The sequence below is a fragment of the Mya arenaria genome, chromosome 7, assembly GCF_026914265.1.
Source record: "Mya arenaria isolate MELC-2E11 chromosome 7, ASM2691426v1".
Lineage (NCBI taxonomy): Eukaryota > Metazoa > Mollusca > Bivalvia > Myida > Myidae > Mya > Mya arenaria.
The window spans coordinates 40,431,825-40,451,833 of record NC_069128.1 but is presented as its reverse complement, the minus strand read 5'-3'; the positions used below and the strand labels follow the sequence as shown (position 1 = coordinate 40,451,833).

The following is a 20,009-nucleotide window of genomic DNA, read 5'->3' as shown; positions in this document are numbered from 1 at the left end:
GTCCAAATAATTGTACGTTTATATTTTAATAATGTTTATTTTTTGTGTACGCAACTCATATAAAATAACATTATCTGGTAATATTTCTTGTTTTTATGATATTTTATAGACGCTATATGCTTTAACCCGGAATCCTGATCGGAACAACTACCCACTTTTGATACTAAACAATTTGTACGTGAAGGATTTAATATCCAAATCTAAAAATAATCTGTCAATGTACAATTCTTTGGACTAGATGCATAACCACCAAGCCAATGCATTTATAATCAGAAACAAACATAATGCTGTTGGTATTGAATATTATCTGATATAATGTTAAATATAGTCTTGCCTATATATTGGAAGTGTCAAAAATATATATTTGACTGAATTTTACTGAAAAATAATCAACAAACCAAAAAGAATGGCAATCCAAAATGAAATTTATGATAAGTTTAAATATTATCCTTTGCAACTAATACATGCATGAACTATGTCATTGTGATTATACAGCAATAAACACTATTACATTTCCTGGCTGGAGCAGAGGGTTTTTTTTTCTAGGCCGGTCCCACGTATTTTTTTGGAGATGTAGAATTTGCAATAAAAGATGGCCGCGCCCATTGTTGCATATTTTGGTCTTTTAAAGTAATTTGTGATTATTGCTTTTAATCAACATTGAATTAGCAAAATGAAATTGGTAATGTATAGCAATTAATCTAGTTCATTCGTCAACAGTATTATTGATAACTAATGTTATTCTGGCCGTGTTATTCTTTTGATTTCTTAATGTTTACTTGTATGAACTGCACTGGTATTTGGATGAAATATTTCGGATAATTTATTCCGGGATTGCTATGTATGATATCTTAAATGAATTACTGAACCGACTACCTCATCATCAGAACCAAGTCTATTCACAATTAATCCATTGAATCACCTGGCCGATTTTACTAACATGGAAGTCTTGTACTTTTAACTGTTTAATTCATTAATAAGGTGAAGTCTGTACATTTGATTGGACGCCTGAGACACACCTCAGGCAATAGAGAAATAGTGGTGAAGTTAAGGTTGAATATCAATATCCATGCATTTCAATGGTATAAATCTGATTAGCCACAATAATGCTCGTTTAGGGATTTTTTTTAAACATTTGGATATTCATTTTGTTCCTTAAGCGCCACAAGTCAACTGATCCATACCAATGTAAAATATATTCTTCAACTGTAACATCACAATACTTAACACTTCACTGTAAAATATAAACACAAAAAGTACATTAATGATTTTAGCCAATACCTTTCTCTTATAGTACTTCAGTATTTCATGAAACACTAAATCAGATTGACATCCGTCAACAAAGCATGGCCATTTTGAAACTGTCTAGCAGGTGCCCGTTATCTTTCCGCTAAATATACTTAGCTCTGGGATCTGTCATTCTTGGCTAGGAAAACAACAAGTGGGATATGGACGTGCAGAGTCACCAAATCAAATATCGTCAAAGACTCTGAAGCGGCTGTTTATATGGACTAAAATCTGATAAGCAAATTGGTTTGCCTGAATGTTTGAAATCATACAAAACAACTGCCATGGGTATTATAATTTAGTTACATATGAGTTCAATAAACACAAAATGCTATTTGACTAAAAACAAATCTACCCTATGCTGTGTATTTGACATTATATGTTTATCAGAATGCACATACAGAGATTATTTGTTTGTTAGGGTATGTATATATAAGGGAATTTTGCCTTCATGAACTGTTTTGTTTTATTAATTAAGTCTGGGTGAAGTTCTATGAGGGCCCTAAATTGTGCCCCTATCATCAAGCCACTGTTTATTGTACCTTCTAAGGGAATTAAACCTATAAATTATATTCTATAACAGTGTTGCCTGTCGCATAACCCCAGCAAGCCATGCCTGGTGCTGTACTTCAAGGGTATGACCATTATGTTAGACTGTGGCCTTGACCTCACCCAGTTACTCCACTTTCTGCCGCTTCCACCAGTTCCAGGCTCCAAGATTACATCACTACCTGACTGGCTGCTGGCCACAGAGAAGTTTGGAAAAAATGGGGAGGAACTGGTAATTGATTTAGTTTATTGGTTTGAAAAAATAAAGGGATTGCAATTTAATTACCAAAATTAATCATAAAAGAAGATCAAAACTTGATGAACAATGGTTAGTGTAGATCATTTTAGCTCCTTTTATAAATGACTATGTTGTACTGGAAAATTCTAGTTATTTTTAGTTTGATTTGCTTAAAGCAATTGCACAGCATTTCCAGCATCCGATAGTTGCCATAAAAAAAAAACGTTCAGCAGGTTAAATCTTATTTTCATATTGATTGAAATAATTAACTTTTTTCATTCTTTATCATTTGCTCTTCTTTTGTAAACACACCAACCATAATGTTATGATATTTATTTTGTTTCAGGCAACTGAGCTAAAAGAATGCAATGGAAGAGTGTTTGTAAATGGTGTCATGGAATTGGCACCACCAGAGGTTTCACGCTTTAATCTGATCTTAAAATTTAATATTAATTGTATAGAAGATTTTTGTTTTTAAAAGACCTGATTTCACTATTTCAGTGCATGTTTTTTATGTATACATATTTAATGACACATTGTTCCTGTAAACTTTCTTTACCAAATAAAACATAGCATTGAGTAAACTTAAATGTTTCTCTGCCCATTTTTTCTACACTGAGATTAATCAGCACTTTATGCACTTTATAAGTTGTTTAATTGCCAGGATAATGTTCATTTGTTATATCTGTGAATATGCTTAATGCTTGTAGACCTACATCTGTATCATATCTCAAAATATAAATTTTGTTTAAAGAAAGAAAGTGATTCCAAATTAAATGCATTATCAAGCAATGGATTCTTTACTTGAAATACAGACTCAGGTAATTTTGTCTGTTTCAGTTGTGTATGGTTGACCTGTCTCAGGTTGATGTTATATTGTTATCCAACTCTGCCAGTATGTTGGCCCTGCCTTACATCACCCTGTACACAGGATTTAACGGTGCTGTGTATTGCACAGATCCTACACTACAGATTGGCAAGTGAGTATTTGTGTTTTACCCTGTACACAGGCTTCAATGGTGCTATGTATCGCACAGATCCTACACTACAGATTGGCAAGTGAGTATTTGTGTTTTACCCTGTACACAGGCTTCAATGGGGCTGTGTATCGCACAGATCCTACACTACAGATCGGCAAGTGAGTATTTGTATATAAACCTGTACACAGGCTTCAATGGTGCCATGTATTGCACAGATCCTACACTACAGATTGGCAAGTGAGTATTTGTATATAACCCTGCACACAGGCTTCAATGGTGCGATGTATTGCACTGTCCCTACACTACAGATCCGCAAGTGAGTATTTGTATATAGCCTTGTATCCAACACTACAGATTGGCAAGTGAGTATTTGTGTTTTACCCTGTACACAGGCTTCAATGGGGCTGTGTATTGCACAGATCCTACATACAGATCGGCAAGTGAGTATTTGGTTATAACCCTGTACACAGGCTTCAGTGGTGCCGTGTATTGCACAGATCCTACACTACAGATTGGCAAGTGAGTATTTGTATATAACTCTGCAAACAGGCTTCAATGGTGCGATGTATTGCACTGTCCCTACACTACAGATTGGCAAGTGAGTATTTGTGTTTTACCCTGTACACAGGCTTCAATGGGGCTGTGTATTGCACAGATCCTACACTACAGATCGGCAAGTGAGTATTTGTGTTTTACCCTGTACACAGGCTTCAATGGGGCTGTGTATTGCACAGATCCTACACTACAGATCGGCAAGTGAGTATTTGTGTTTTACCCTGTACACAGGCTTCAATGGGGCTGTGTATTGCACAGATCCTACACTACAGATTGGCAAGTGAGTATTTGTATATAAATCTGTACACAGGCTTCAATGGGGCTGTGTATTGCACAGATCCTACACTACAGATTGGCAAGTGAGTATTTGTGTTTTACCCTGTACACAGGCTTCAATGGTGCTGTGTATTGCACAGATCCTACACTACAGATTGGCAAGTGAGTAATTGTGTTCTACCCTGTACACAGGCTTCAATGGGGCTGTGTATTGCACAGATCCTACATACAGATCAGCAAGTGAGTATTTGTGTATAAACCTGTACACAGGCTTCAATGGTGCTGTGTATTGCACAGATACGACACTACAGATCGGCAAGTAAGTATTTGTGTTTTACCTTGTACACAGGCTTTAATGGTGCTGTGTATTGCACAGATCCTACACTACAGATTGGCAAGTGAGTATTTGTATATAACTCTGCAAACAGGCTTCAATGGTGCGATGTATTGCACTGTCCCTACACTACAGATTGGCAATTGAGTATTTGTATATAGCCTTGTATCCTACACTACAGATTGGCAAGTGAGTATTTGTGTTTTACCCTGTACACAGGCTTCAATGGGGCTGTGTATTGCACAGATCCTACACTACAGATTGGCAAGTGAGTATTTGTGTTTTACCCTGTACACAGGCTTCAATGGGGCTGTGTATTGCACAGATCCTACACTACAGATCGGCAAGTGAGTATTTGTATATAAATCTGTACACAGGCTTCAATGGGGCTGTGTATTGCACAGATCCTACACTACAGATTGGCAAGTAAGTATTTGTGTTTTACCCTGTACACAGGCTTCAATGGTGCTGTGTATTGCACAGATCCTACACTACAGATTGGCAAGTAGGTATTTGTATATAACCCTGTATACAGGCTTCAATGGTGCTGTGTATTGCACAGATCCTACACTACAGATCGGCAAGTGAGTAATTGTGTTTTACCCTGTACACAGGCTTTAATGGTGCTGTGTATTGCACATATCCTACACTACAGATTGGCAAGTAAGTATTTGTGTATAAACCTGTACACAGGCTTCAATGGTGCTGTGTATTGCACAGATACGACACTACAGATCGGTAAGTGAATGGATTAGCAAGAAGGTTTGACAAGGTGTTGTGTATTATTTACATATGGTTGGCATCAACATCAAGGATCTTATGATATTTTCATGCATTTTATGTCTTCTTTCTGCATACAGATCACTCATTTGTCTGGATATGTCAGGAAATAATGCTCTGTCTTTTAAATCCTGATTAAATTATGATCCTCTTGAATGTTTGGGTGTAGAAAATGGTATTTCATGATACCTGATTTATTTTCAGGCTTTACATGAAGGAGTTAGTGACCTACATTGAAAGAGTTTCACGAACAAAAACCTGCAATCTTTGGAAGAAGGATGACATTCTCAAGTAACACATAGTTTGGCACTTTTTAATACTGTTTACTCATTTTAATTTCAGAGGCATATATTTAATTTGTTGATTCCGAAGGTAACAAAATATTGGTTTCTAAAATTCTACATGTACATGACTATAGGAGTGTATGTATTAAATTGCCGATGTCAAAATTGTATGCACGAAATTTTGTGCTGACAATTTATACTATGATTTAACAGTATTTTTATAAGAACGTTAATACTGAATGTTTGACAGATTAAATAGTGCTTCTTGTCTTTATTAACATCATTGTAATAAATGTTCCTTTGCAACGAATGTGTCCACTATGGCACATACAGTTTGTGGTAAAGGCCTCAAGGCCAAGGTCAGAGGCTGTTAAAATCATCTATGGGGCTTGGCTTAAAGAAATGTATTCAAAGGGCATGTACCATTTCGGCACTCTAAAGACATTAACTTTGTGGGCAGTCAGGGGTTTTAATTTGGTCATTTCAATGCCCAATGTGTATTATGAATAATGAAATAAAATCAGTAAAGTAGATTTAAATGTAGATTATTTCACATATACATTCGTAAACATTTATGACTTATGATAAATCTGATATAGAAAACCTGAAATTCAAGAAACCTGCCTAAGTTTAAAATAGTACAAACCTGCCAAAATCTGAAATTATAACAGAAATCTGCAAAAAATCTGAAATGGTAGAAATCTCGCAAAGTCTGAAATTATTACAGAAACCTGCCACTTCCGCTGAGGGATGCTGTCACCCCAATAGCATGGCAGAAATGCTACACGTTACAGGACATTGATGCATGCCTTTCCAAGGTGCAAGTGGTTGGATTTAACGAGAAGAAGGTAGGGAGAGTATTTTGAATACCTTGTCTGTTTTAGAAGAAAGAAAGTGGAGGGATTATCATACCCTAACCATTAACCTCAAAGTGCAGAATCTTAAAATCTTATTCTCATAACTCAAAAACATTTAATCACATTACCAATCATCAGTACCTTAAGCATGCCAGTGAAGGTTTTTTTGCACCAAGTCCCATAACTCTGGCTCTGATAATTGTCAAGATGACCCCCCTTGATGGACTGAGAAAAACAGACAGGGGATGGAATCCCATTGTGGTTCTCTAACATTAAGTTTGTCAGGTTGCTAACTTTACCTGGAGGATGCATGCAGTTTATTTAAGTAAGAGGAAGTAGCTTGGATAGCTTATTGTGTTTTAATATTTAAAGGATACATGTCACAATGTGTATTTAATTATATATATATATAACTGGTTTCTACCAATGAATCATACTCAAGCATTGTTTACATCAGTAACCCGCTGTGTTCAAAAATAAAAAAATACAAATTTGGAATAAACTATACAACTATGTTGCTAGTGTTAAGAGTGTGTTATTTCCTTTATTATATGATATCAATATATTTCCACATTGAGTTTGATTTTTTTTACCAAACTTGTCTTGTTTCTACCTAGAGCGTGTTTGGAGCCCTGACAGTGATGTGCTGCAGTTCTGGCTACTCTTTGGGAAGCTGTAACTGGATTATTCACTCAGACTATGAAAAGGTGATTAAATATAAAAGAATTTACAAAGATAATTTTATTGGCTTTAACTTGTTAAAATGTATATGTTGAAAAAGTTTATCATGTAGTGTTGGATACTTGCTTAGCAGCTGTAACTGAATCATACACTAATACTATGAAAAAGTGATTAAATGTAAGACTTGTATTACTTTTACTCAGAATGTTTTACCTGACTAAATGAATTTGTTGCAAAGTTCATGTGTATGTTGAAAAAAAAATTATGTGAAGGTTACTTTCTGAGTTAATAAAAATGTTTACTTCACCTTGGTCAGAGCTTTGCTTAATTTATAACTGGTTATACTGCGATGAAAGTTCTCTGTAAAATCTTTAGGTCCGCTCAAAAGCTTTTGTTTTAAATTTAAGACAGCCGAGAAATGATTATGACACTGAACAGTCAATTTATTATTGAAATTTCTTTCTAAAACTCTTTATGTGTGGGCTGTGAAGCTTGGCGCACACAATGTCATAGGACTCATCGTCACACTTTTATTAAAGATCAAAAGCATTAAGTTGCATAGTCTTCAAATTTGGTATGCACATTGGTCATAGTCAGTAGATAACCCCTATTGATATTGGGGTCAGTAGGTCAAAGGTCAAGGTCATTGTGACTTTTACAAGAAAAATGATGGGCATTCCTGACAGTCGCCCCATCCAATTTAAGCAATCAAGTTCCTGTGCCAAAAAAGCTTCGCTAATTAATGTTTGCATTTATTTATTAAATTCTTTGTTGCAGATTTGCTACGTATCAGCAACTTCTACTCTAACCACTCATCCAAAGGTTGGTTTGATTATGTTTTGAATGTTTAATTTTATTATGTTTGTAAAAATATCTAATGCACAAAATTAAATAGCTTTACTAGTATGAGGTTTAAGATCTTATTTTTTGCCCATGTATTAGTTTCTTTATCATTTGTACAAACTAGAAAGTCAGATGTTTCGTTTCAAAGGCATAGAATGAAATACTTTTCAATCTTACTTTTCACATAAAATTGACATAACCTGTCTATGATAAGTTAATTTGTTATGTCATCATCCCTTTCAGCCCATAGACCAGGCCCCTCTACGACACAGTAATGTGATGATATTCAGTTCCCTTACACAGACACCCTTGACCAATCCTGATTCTATGATTGGAGAGTTCTGTGTCAACGCAGGTAAAATCAATACACCTAATAGTCTCTATCAAGGCTTTTAGATGGTCATGAGTTATTTTCTGTACGGTTTACCTTCATAATAAAGTTATTATCACCTTTTGTCATGTTATAATATTATGCTATTATTTTAATTGTGCTTTTAACGTTACAGCAGTGTGACCATAAAAATGGCTGCAATGTTTTAGTGCTCTAAAACCCAGACAGCATGACCTATGACTTTTTTTAAGTGCTTGCTTGGCCGTCACATGCACTGACGTACATTATATTATCTTTTACCTAAATACATTTCAACAGAGACCATGAAGAGTGGAGATTTATGTATGAAGAAGTGCTGTGAAGCCCCCTGGGAGTAACCAATTACAGATTCAGTGTCCTTTTCAACAATACCTCTGTAAATACCTTAAAACTTGTACATGGTTTATTTTAGCTGTGACCATTAAAAATGGAGGCAATGTGTTAGTGCCGTGTAACCCATCTGGTGTGACCTATGACCTTTTCGAGTGCCTGTCGGGACATCTAGACAGCTGTGGGCTCTCTACTGTCCCACTATACTTCATATCTCCTGTGGCAGACAGCACATTGGCCTATTCCAATATATTTGGGGAATGGTGAGATTATGTTTATTTTTGTTACCAAAATTACATCATTATACTTTAATATGCAATTTTTTTTGTTTACAAAAAATATCACAAATTTACTTTCTTGTATATTCATGGAGTAAGAAAGTTCCATGTGTGTTGTCATAGCAGCATGTAATGTGAATCCTGCCACTTCATAGAATATATTGCGTATCCTGCATACTTTAATGTTATTAGAGTTAAGTGAAAGTGTCAGGTTTATGTCATTCTCATACACCAGCGCGATGATGCTATGCATTAGATTTATCATTATCAAACCTCTGATAAATGAGAATGGTTTATGTTTAATACATCATTTATGAAGTTCAAATGATTGTTTTCATTTGCAGGCTTTCTGCATCCAAACAGTCTAAGGTGTATTTACCAGAACCACCGTTTCCACATGCTGAGGTATTGGAATGCTATTGTAATGCTTTTTCTGGGGGAAAAATGTACATATTGTTAAATTTTATGGTTATGATCATCGGTAATGAATTGGATGAAAGGTCTTAACTAATAATAATTTACCTCAAGGGATGTTGCTTGCAAAAAAAGGTATAAACAATTATATGTTTGTTATGAAAATGTACACCAATTAGAAAAAGATATATACTTTTAAGCTCGACTATTCTAAGAATAAGGAGAGCTATCCTAGTCACCCGATCGTCGGCGTCGGCGTAACCACTTATGTTAAAGTTTTTGTAAGAGTTTTGTACAACCTTATTGTCCATTGACATCTGGCTTTGAAACTTTGCACACTTGTTCACCATCATGCCCCCAACCAATACACAGGAGGAGTTAACTCTATCATTCAAGCATTTTGACAAAATTATGCCCTTTTTTCGAATTTACGTTAATGTTTGCGTACCACCTCAAATATTTTCTATTCAATTTATGTAAATATCTCAGCACGTCATGTATTGCCTTAAAATCTAATCTAACAGTGATCCATGCATGTTTCTCCAAAACTTTTCAATCCATACACCGAAAAGTGGCGGAACAGTCAAGTGCGCTTTCTCTGTGACTGCTCTTGTTTAGCTTTGTAGCACCTTAAATTGTTGTGGTGCCTATCAGTGGAAATTGATAAACAGTTTCCACAATGACTTTGTCCGCAGTTAGATGCATACTGGAACACTGAAATTTCAGGTCCACTATATTCATGCAAACTTTTCATGAACATTTTTTGAGGAACCAATTTCATGCAATGTCTGGCAGTATTTTGAAGAAAACTGTTCAATATTCTTAGCTTAAAATATTTTCAAGCAAAACACATTTTTAACACCTATTTTTACTTGTATATTGAATTTTTGTTGCTATTGAAAAATGACTTTCTATTTCAGCTGGTTAGCTTAGGAAGACTCAAGCATTTTAACAACATACATGGTAAATGATGGTACATTGTTTATGTTTTCTGATACATATTTTTTTCAGTAATAAGATAAACAATATTACAAATAAGTTAATGATATTTTACTAGCCAGTGATTACATTATTGTAAATAATTATATAGTAATTGAGAGAATGAAGGGGGACAATCAAACTACTGTCTTTAAATCTTTTTATCAGAGTTTTTCAATGGTATTTGCAGACCTCCAGCAGGACTTCAAGTGCCCATGTATTGTGTTTACCGGCCATCCGTCACTAAGGCTTGGAGATGCTATACACTTCATTGAACTGTGGGGGAAGTCTGCAACCAACACCATCATATTTACAGGTATTTCTAGCGTTTTCTAGAAATATGTACTCACTGGTATTTGTGTCTACATGTACTTGTGTTGCACTCATTTTATGTGCCTAACTACAGTGTGTGCATGATTCTCTGTTTTATAAATTACTTAGCAGTTCATATTGTGTTGCAAACTTGGATGCTTATGATAATCCTGCACTAAATGTCATAGTTACTTAAAAAAACATAAATGGATTTGATACCTTTTGACAATAACCCCAGAAAATCTATATCAAATGTAACCAGTTGACTTGACCATGCTGAATTGATTGAAGAACATAGTTGAACCTGTGAAATGTCAATTTGATTTCAACGTATTTATGTAAAACGACAGGATATATATTTGATGCCATTGTTTGTTTAACATTACAGAGCCAGATTATCCGTACCTTGATGCATTAGGACCATTCCAGCCTCTACAGATGAGGGTTTGTTCATGTTTGAAAACTTGTTTATAGTATGATTATGTTTTATTATATAATATAAAAATTATGTCACATCGAAACTGTTACTTTGATTGACATTATATATTATACTAACAACAAATCAATAAGATATGCAAAATAAAAAATGTGTCCAAATTATATTACTTTTAGGTGTGTTTTGTTGTTGTTATTGTTGTTGTGTTGTTGTTGTGTTGTTGTTGTTGTGTGTTGTTGTTGTTGTGTTGTTGTTGTTGTGTTGTTGTTGTTGTGTTGTTGTTGTTGTTGTTGTTGTGTTGTTGTTGTGTTGTTGTTGTTGTGTTGTTGTTGTGTTGTTGTTGTTGTGTTGTTATTGTTGTGTTGTTGTTGTTGTGTTGTTGTTTTGGAGGGGTGCCAGTTTTCAATGCCCAATATCAAGACTGTCGAGAGAAGCTATATGAGTGTGGATTTCCCGTTGGAATTACAGTTACTAGAAATAATAAAATTCAAATTATGTCTAAACACTATTTCTTGCAGGGATTCTAAAGTTCAAAAGTTGGAAATCAGGTTTGAGAGCTTTTATCGTGACTAATGTATGTTTGTTAAGATTGGTTTTTGGTCAGACATAAGCCTCAAATACAGAAGGAAATAAATACCTGGAAATGGATATTAATTGATTTTTTAAACAATTTGAAAAGGATCTAAGTCACTTTACCCTGCCTAAAAATGGGCATAAATCTCTCTTACTCAAACTGATCCACATCTACATGTATCTTTCAGGATTGACAATTATCAGCTGTTACTACCCCGGTCATTGGTTTCCTTCTTCCATATTTACACAACCCTCTATCTTTTCCAGGCTATTTAATTTCAAAAATTATAGAAAATCATTTCATGTATTATACATAAAAAATGTCCGATCTTTATTTCTAGGTATGCTACTGCCCTATAGACACAAGTCTGAGTTTTTCCCAAGCCAACAAGCTTATCAGAGACCTGAGACCCCAGCACCTTGTGGTTCCCGAAACCTACATAACCCCACCCCCATCAGTCACACAGAGGCCAGACCTGGTTATTAACAGTGTGAGTAAACTTTACAATAAGTTATAAATCTATATTTTAATGAAAAACAGTCATGCATTGTCATGAACTCTTTGAATGCAATCTTATGAAGTTGGATTGGTAAAGAATCAAATTATATAATGTTTTATCATCATAGTTGGACAAATGATGATATCAGGATATAACACAAGTATTCTTGTATTAAGCAATAAATTTGTATTGTTTTGCAGGAGTTATCTCCCATTACATACAAACAAGGGGAGGTTATTACACTGCCAGTGAAGAGAAAATATGAGTGTATTGAAATAGACCCAAAGGTATGGTGTTTTAATATTTAAATCATTTCAAGCATTCAGTTAGACTATCAATTAAACAACATATGGACTTAATCAACTAGATAACTGACATTTTTTTGATAATACTGAGAAGATAATATGTTAAACTTGATTTCTGGTTCTTAAACTAGTTATGATGTAATTTAGTAGTGCAATATGCCTATTGCTACTCTGTCAATTATGGGGATAGTGCATCACATGATCACATGGTTCACACATTTTCCTGGCTAAGCTAATGAAAATCGAATGATTGTGATCATAGCATGAAAGGTCAGAGAATGGGTGCTTTTACGTAACTGTTCTTGTTTTAACCTGATATATACATTTATTCATTTTTGATTTGATTGAGAAATATATAAATTCATCCTTTTTAATCACTGTAAATATCACTTCAACCATTTTAATAAATACTCAGCCCTAGTTGTAGATGACCCCCATGTATGTTTGAATAGATAGTAAACATACGACATTAAACCTTAGCATCACTGACATCAAATACTTATATTGAATATATACATCAATATCTTCTCATTTTTTCTAGCTTGCCTCCTCTTTTGACCCAGTTCAGATCAAGCCTGGCTCTGCTGTCTCCATGGTAAATAAATCTCTTGTTGTCAAGACCAACCTGATTGTCAAGGACAGCAACATCCAATAGAGCATCACTGACATCAAATACTGATATTGAGTATATAGACCTATATGTTTTCCTTTTTTTAGCTTGCCTCCTCTCTTGACCCTGTTGAGATCAAGCCAGGCTCTGCTGTTTCCATGGTAAACGCATCTCTGGTTGTCAAGGACAACAAATATATACTTGAGGTATGTTGGGTTTTTATGTGATGTATTAAAAGAATCAATTATTGTGAAAATAAAACTGAATAGGTCGTAGAACTTCACTGTAAAGCTCACTTGGAAACATAAATTGATAATGGGTACATGTTACATTTTAAGTGACAAAGTTTGAAGCAAACAAACTGAGGTTTAAATTTTTATATAACATATTACCAAATTTATAATCAATCATACAATAGGTATAATTTATATAATAAATGCTTTTTAATGGTTGAAAATGACAAAGCCTTAAAGTGCCAATTGATGTTAAAAAAATTATTATCCTCTAGATTTTTCTAGTGTAAAAAATATTAAAAGTAGACTCTATGATTTTCTTCATATCATACTTATGATTTAACTGATATCCAGCTGTTTATGTTTCACAGCCCTTGCCACCTGCAGATGTTGAAGGCAAACCATTCAAACCGCGGCCATATATTTATGGAAGCCTAAACACAAAGGCTTTCGTGGACACACTCTCTAAGGTAAAATACTTTATTCGAAGGTAATTGTTATCTGGAAATAGAAACAATACTATGAACAACTAACTATGGAAGGTCTGGTGTTAGACACCTTTTTTCATAAGTAGACATATCCTTTACAAATGACACATGATTGGTTATGTAGGTTTTAATTTGAACTACCACATTCGAATGGGGAAGGTAGCCGTACAAACAATGCCGTGGATGTAATAACTTTGCTGAGAATCCCATACATATTATATTATAGTGATATATGTATTGGAATCCCAGTGGCCATAATGATACATCTTGGGGATTGATTACCATTCTCTACAGCCATAATAATATATGTATGGGATACTTACTGGCCATGATGATATATCTATGGGAATCTAAGTTGCCATAATAATATATCTATTGGAAAGTCAATGGCAATGATAATACATCTATGGGATAGATTTCCTTTCTCACTGGCCATAATAATATATCTATCATAATAGTAATCTCAGCAGTCATAATAATATATTTATGGGAATCTCATTGGTCATAATGAGTCTCAATATTAAAACTCTTTGTGGTGGATATACTGTTTACGATCACAATAAGTCTACTGTAAGCTTGTTACAATGAACAAATGTTTAATGGCATGGTAGCACAAATATTATCCTGATAATCACATTTGCTGGAAGAAAAGTACTCTTTTAATTTTGGGTATAATTTACAATGCACTCATGCACACAGTGGTCAGAAATTGGCTCAGGGAGAGGAATATTTGATAAGCATTATAATAGAGAGCTGATTTTTCTACATTCTGTACCCTGTGCGTAATGAATGAATGAAATGTTATATTACACATAGAGACTTGTATGTACAGTCAAACCTCGTTGACTCAAATTCACAGGGACCAGCAAAAACTTATCAATCGTCGAAAAATTCGAGCCAAGCAGGATTTTTTACCTTAAGACTTAATAAGGAGTAATATCCATTGGAGTGAGGAGTGGTATTAGTATTAGCATTGTGCAGAATAGGGAAGTGTAAAATACGACGTCACGTTGTTATTGCTACTTAACTTAAGTATAAAAAATCAGTCCTTTATATCCAGTTTGAGCCAATGACGAATTCGAGCCAAGTGTGTTCGAGCTGACGAATTTCGACTGTATGTGTTTTTGAATGATTCTCTATGATAATAAAGTATAAATTATCACCAAGTTATTCAAATTTGTGAAGAAATTACGATTGTACCCTGTCCTACAAACAAATGAAATTCCTTATTCATTCCATTTCAGCAAGGAATCTCGGACATCAAAGTGGAAGACCGAGATGAGGGTTGTATTATACATCTGGTTGGTAGATGGTTGCTTATGAGGCATAAATAAAGTCTTAAACAAATATTTGCAGTTGAAACATGTCATATTTTGGTTGACTGGACCTTCTTTAGCATTAAAAATCTGTCTTGTTTTGCATTAAGTTCTGGACAATATTCATAAAGCATCTGAGTTGGTGAATAATTTCAACTTTTTTCTAAGTGGATTTTAAAGAAAACGAACATGTTTTAACTCTAAAAATAAAAAAATAAGAAAGAATAAGGTTAAAATAATGAAAGCATATAAATAAATTTGATAAAAAAAATAGAGGGTGTTAAAATATATGTTGTTAAAAATTGGAACTTCACTATTTTGAAAATTTCCACAAACTTTTAGTTAAACTTAAGAAGATTTATGTCAATACGGCCATTGATATTTATGTTTGATTATCAGTTACTTTTCAAACATACAACCATGTTCTTTGAAAACATTAAAATATATTTAAGACTTTTTGAAAGACGATGGAATAAAAGGCTTATTTAGGGTTCAGTGCCTGACTGTTATAACTCCATATAAGAATACAAGGGGGTTACATCCTTTTTGCGATGGACTCTCAAAATAAAGGGGAACAGACTGCTTACATTCCAATTTTATTAATATTTTAGTAAACAATCCTTCTTGTTTGTTTTAGAAGAAAATGATCTTTGTGTTAAAAATCTAAACAGTAGCCAGATTTATTATGACAGTTTTTTTTTAAATAAAAATGACATGAAGATTTGGATATAGGAATTTCATATATTCATTTATAATGAAGTTATTATTATGTTAATTTTTTTGGCCAGTAAAATCTGCCAAAATTCAGAAATGTCAGACAGATCGTGAAATAATCTATTTCTGTCGATTTCAGCCAAAAGAGGATATTTTGATTCAAGTGGAGCAGGGTTCCACTCACATCATGTGTGGCGGAGATGAAACACTCCGGATTAAGATCCGAGATTCTTTACTCCAGTGTCTGCAAAAGCTGTAAAGCATGGATTGTGTGATAAAACTTATACAGAAAACTCAAGATACAAATTTGAGATTCCTTATTCAAATGTCGTCAAAAGCTGTGAGGCAGGGATTGTGTGATTTAAAATAATAAAGGAAACTCAAGATACAAATTTGAGATTTCTTACTCAAATGTCGTCAAAAGCTGTATAGCACAGATTGTGTTATTAAACTTATTGAGAAAGTTTGAGATACAAATGTGTGATTCCTTACTCAAATGTCTTTAAAAGCTGTAGGGCAGGGATTGTGTGAATTGATTAAAGGCTATTCCATTAAAGCATATAACCCCTAAGGGGGAGGGCACTTTTGAATTATGCCACCCCCCTACAGAAGCAAATTTACACTTGTGGTGTCCAAATTAGCAAAAATACACCCACATATATACAATTTGAATAATTGCCTCCCCCCAGGGTTTATATGTTTTACTGGAATAGCCCTAAGATACATATTTGCGATTCCTTTCTCCAATGTCATCAAAAGCTGTAAGGCAGGGATTGTGTTGCTCAACGAATGAAGAAACTCGAATGAGGTGCCCGGCTCCACCCATATAATGTGTGGCGCAGATAAGTTCTGAATGTTTTTCATTTAAATGTGTTATCTGAACAGGAAAATAAAATGGAATATACCCAACACAAGGTTTGGCGGAATAAACAACTAAGAATAAATGAAGGAGACTACTTACTCAAATTTACAAAACTCTACCATAGAAACAAAGAAGGAAAAATGCTTGATGACTTTTGAAGTAATGTTCTGAGCTTTTGTCAGTAAAAGATTTTATGTGGGCTGAGTATGAATAAAATGTATGCCATACAATGTGTGGAAGGATGATAAATGACACATACTGATTCAGGACCCCTTTCTTCGATGTTTTCAAAACAACTATTGCTTAAAGACGCATTGAAGGAAAATGCTTACCGTACCATAAATCACTATATTTTGTTCATTATTCTGAACTTTTGTCAGTAAAAACTGTTTGTTGAACAGAGTAACAATAAAATGTATCAAAACAATAACAAGGCGCGGATGAACAACTCCAGATAAATGTTAACATTGAAGACTCCTTCCTCCAATGTCTTCAAAACATCCAGCTTAGGAACATTAATGGAAAACACTTGAGCTATTCTTGCTACATTATACTGCAGTTCTTTAAGTAACGAGTGTTGATTTTGCAGAACAATAAAGAATTTTGTGGTCATATACATATAGTTGGCCAAAAATTTAAATCTGAAAACACAAATTATGCTTGAAAGTTGTGATAAAATCTTGAACATGTGTAACAAAGTGCATTTCTGAGTTGTTTAATTGTTTGGTCTCTTGATTTATTGAGTCAATGGGATGACTGTTGGCACTTAGTGGCCAATTTTATAAAATTTGGTAATTTATCATCAGGCTTTATTTTGGCAAGTTGGTCAACAGTAGGTAAATATTGACCAATATTTTAACACCTTAACAAATCCAAATAGTTGACCCGAGTTATATACCCTTGCAGAATTCTTATTTAATGCTGGACTAGCACACACTGATGTGGTGATAATCAGCCCGGTTAGATCAGTCGGTAGAGCGTTGGTCTGTGAATAGGACAACCCGGATTCGATTCTCGTGCGGCCAGGTCACTTCTGTTGTGATTGGTTATGAAATCCTTTCATCGACCATTCGCACTGTACCACTGCTCCTGGCATGTACAGAAGTTGTCAGCTCCTTGCAGAGTTGAAGGCACCTAGTACTGGTTAACCGCCTGATAGTCTGCCCAGGATTGGTGTGCGGTGGTTGAACTGTCACTCTGGGACCCTTCAATGTGCTCACGCCGGGACCCGGAGTATAAACTACTAACACCACCCACCACCCACTGATTTGATTTTGTTATAGAAACACAAATATATATAGTAATTGCTTGCCAAATTGAATGTGCCTGCTAAGTTTTTAATAATTCTTATAGCAAATAAATGACTGCATACATGTACAAGGACTTGTGAACCTTGAATAAAAACAGTTTTTGTCGAACTCGCTTGCGATGAGCTCGCTATCGTCAAGCTATAATGTAGCCATTATGTGGTGCATGCGATGAGCTCGCTATCGTCAAGCTATAATGTAGCCATTATGTGGTGCATGCGATGAGCTCGCTATCGTCAAGCTATAATGTAGCCATTATGTGGTGCATGCGATGAGCTCGCTATCGTCAAGCTATAATGTAGCCATTATGTGGTGCATGCGGACCATCATAAACTTAAAGAAAGAAGAAGAAAGAAAGCTGTTTGTTTCTGCATCATACATTCTTAAAATATATGTGATTTAAAACTAATGAAGTAGTTTTAACCATTATAACATGAGCTGAAAATTCACCAGTTGGGCCTTGAGTTTTAAAACGTCAATTTAACGGTATTCTTTATGTTAATTTTGGTTTGAAATGATATTAAACAAATACACTGTGTAATCACTGCATTTAAGGTCGCACAATTTCGCGCAATGAAAACAAATATAATTTTTTATCCGTGTATTTGCATAATTACATGTTCTTTGTGGGGAAAGGCGTAAAACCTTTGAATTATTTAAAATATGTAACCCTTTTCTCACTTTTAAACTAAATAAATATCTGATATCACGACCACAGAGGTTTCAGTTGAGGTTTTCCTCCTTTTAATCGATTATCTATTGAATAAACAAATTGTGCAACCTTAATTGAGAAGAGATACCGCGCCTATTCATGTGCTAGGGGCTCGAGGCCGTTTTAATAAATAATTTTAGTTAAACTTTAATAATCCAAAATCTGTAAAACCACAAATCGCAATTTTTTTTCTCGACTTCTTACTTCATTGTTAAATAAATATCAATTCGCACACATACTCGTACGCAGCAAAAATATAAAACAATGGTATAAAGATACTTTCACTTTACGACTAAAATTTGCCAAGATTTTGATTGAAATCCCAAGGCGGTCAATTTTAGTCGTAAAATATATATCTTACGCTACAACATTTTGCTCAACAACACCCGTAAAATTTATAGGCAGCATATAAATAATAAATAATGTTACGATATCATCATTAAAACGCAGCTTACGCCCAAAACTGGGCTGTAAATTTGCGATCTACGGTCTTATCCGAACCACCTGGGCGAAGCGCATACATGCGTCCGTTTAGCGTAGAAAACTGCATTTGTTCAAGGTGTTTACTTGGGTGGTATCTGTAGGCTACCGGTATAAATATCAATTCACACACATATGTAGCAAAAATATGAAACAATGGGACTAAGATAATTTCATTTCACGACTAGAATTGACTAGGGGCTGTTTCAATGAAATGACGTTTTAGTCGTAAAATAGGAATCCTGCTCTACAACATAGTCATTAGTGCTCGTGGACACCCGTTAAAGTTTAAATGCACCAGTCATTTGTAACCACGGCTCTTCCAGGTCCGAGGAATAGCGGGGACTTTGACTTTTGGTCCAGCCATTCCAGGCTAAAATCCCCGTCCTGCGGGGATGAACGGATAATAAAATCCGCGACAAATGCCCCTGCACCCCAGGGACCCTAGGTAAGCCCCATTTCCCGCTATATTTAAAGCGAAGACGAAACCACCGCATTCACTCGGCACTGCGGGGCCGCCTGAATGGTAAAATCACGGCCCATTTCCCCGGCTATCCCCCGAACTTTGGGGGCCGTGGTTACAATTGACTGTTGCATTATGGGCAGCAATAATACAATAAACATTCTAACGATATTTTCATTGAGGCGGGGCTTACACCAAATACGGGTTTACGTCTGTAGGTTGTTGTTTTTTTTGCGATATTTTGCGGTTATTACCTTAGAGCAACTGTGCATCAGATGTTCAATTTGCAAGAAAAAAAAGAAAATTGTCGAAAACTGTTATAAATTTGGTATTATGTGTACAATGCATTGAAACATACTAACTGACGTACTACTTAGTTTACAATTTATTTAAGTTTAGCAGTTATTTCGTATTTTTCCATTAACTGGGTAAGTCTAACTTAATTATATCACCCAATTAGAGTAAGCCGTCGTAGCTCAGTGGATACGACGCTGGACTTCAACACAGGTTCGAACCCGGTCTCCGACACAATTTGTTTTTTTTTTTACATTTTGGTATTTTTTTTACAATTATGATATCAAAGCGTAACATATTCTATTAAATTATTGTCTTCAGATTCGTTACAGAAAAAAACTTTTTTTGTGCCAATCTGGTGTACAGTCCC

General features: G+C 34.8%; 2 protein-coding genes across 5 annotated transcripts in view; one reads left to right on the top strand and one right to left on the bottom strand.

Annotated features, from left to right (window-relative positions):
• Nucleotides 1-560, bottom strand: part of LOC128240454 (acyl-CoA dehydrogenase family member 10-like) — a 32,203-nt gene extending 31,643 nt beyond the window's left edge. Inside the window, exon 1 of the mRNA XM_052957095.1 lies at nt 512-560. The gene's annotated coding sequence lies outside the window, so the exon portion shown is untranslated. The remainder of the gene's footprint in view (nt 1-511) is intronic.
• On the top strand, nt 536-17,761 carry LOC128240455 (integrator complex subunit 9-like). 4 transcript variants are annotated; one of them, XM_052957097.1, is made up of 20 exons: nt 536-630; nt 1,871-2,068; nt 2,421-2,489; nt 2,915-3,054; nt 5,204-5,290; nt 6,011-6,131; nt 6,758-6,847; nt 7,599-7,643; nt 7,908-8,019; nt 8,447-8,627; nt 8,987-9,047; nt 9,977-10,019; nt 10,225-10,350; nt 10,735-10,790; nt 11,697-11,846; nt 12,056-12,142; nt 12,878-12,976; nt 13,375-13,473; nt 14,736-14,792; nt 15,661-17,761. In XM_052957097.1, exons 2-20 carry the CDS (start codon nt 1,925-1,927, stop codon nt 15,778-15,780), a joined length of 1,887 nt encoding a protein of 628 aa, XP_052813057.1. In that variant the 5' UTR covers nt 536-630; nt 1,871-1,924; the 3' UTR covers nt 15,781-17,761. The 4 variants fall into 4 exon arrangements, with proteins under 4 accessions (XP_052813057.1, XP_052813056.1, XP_052813058.1 ...); XM_052957096.1 differs by having other exon boundaries at nt 561-682; XM_052957098.1 differs by lacking the exons at nt 536-630; nt 1,871-2,068; nt 2,421-2,489; nt 2,915-3,054 and adding an exon at nt 4,690-4,724.
• The last annotated feature ends 2,248 nt before the right edge of the window (nt 17,762-20,009 follow it).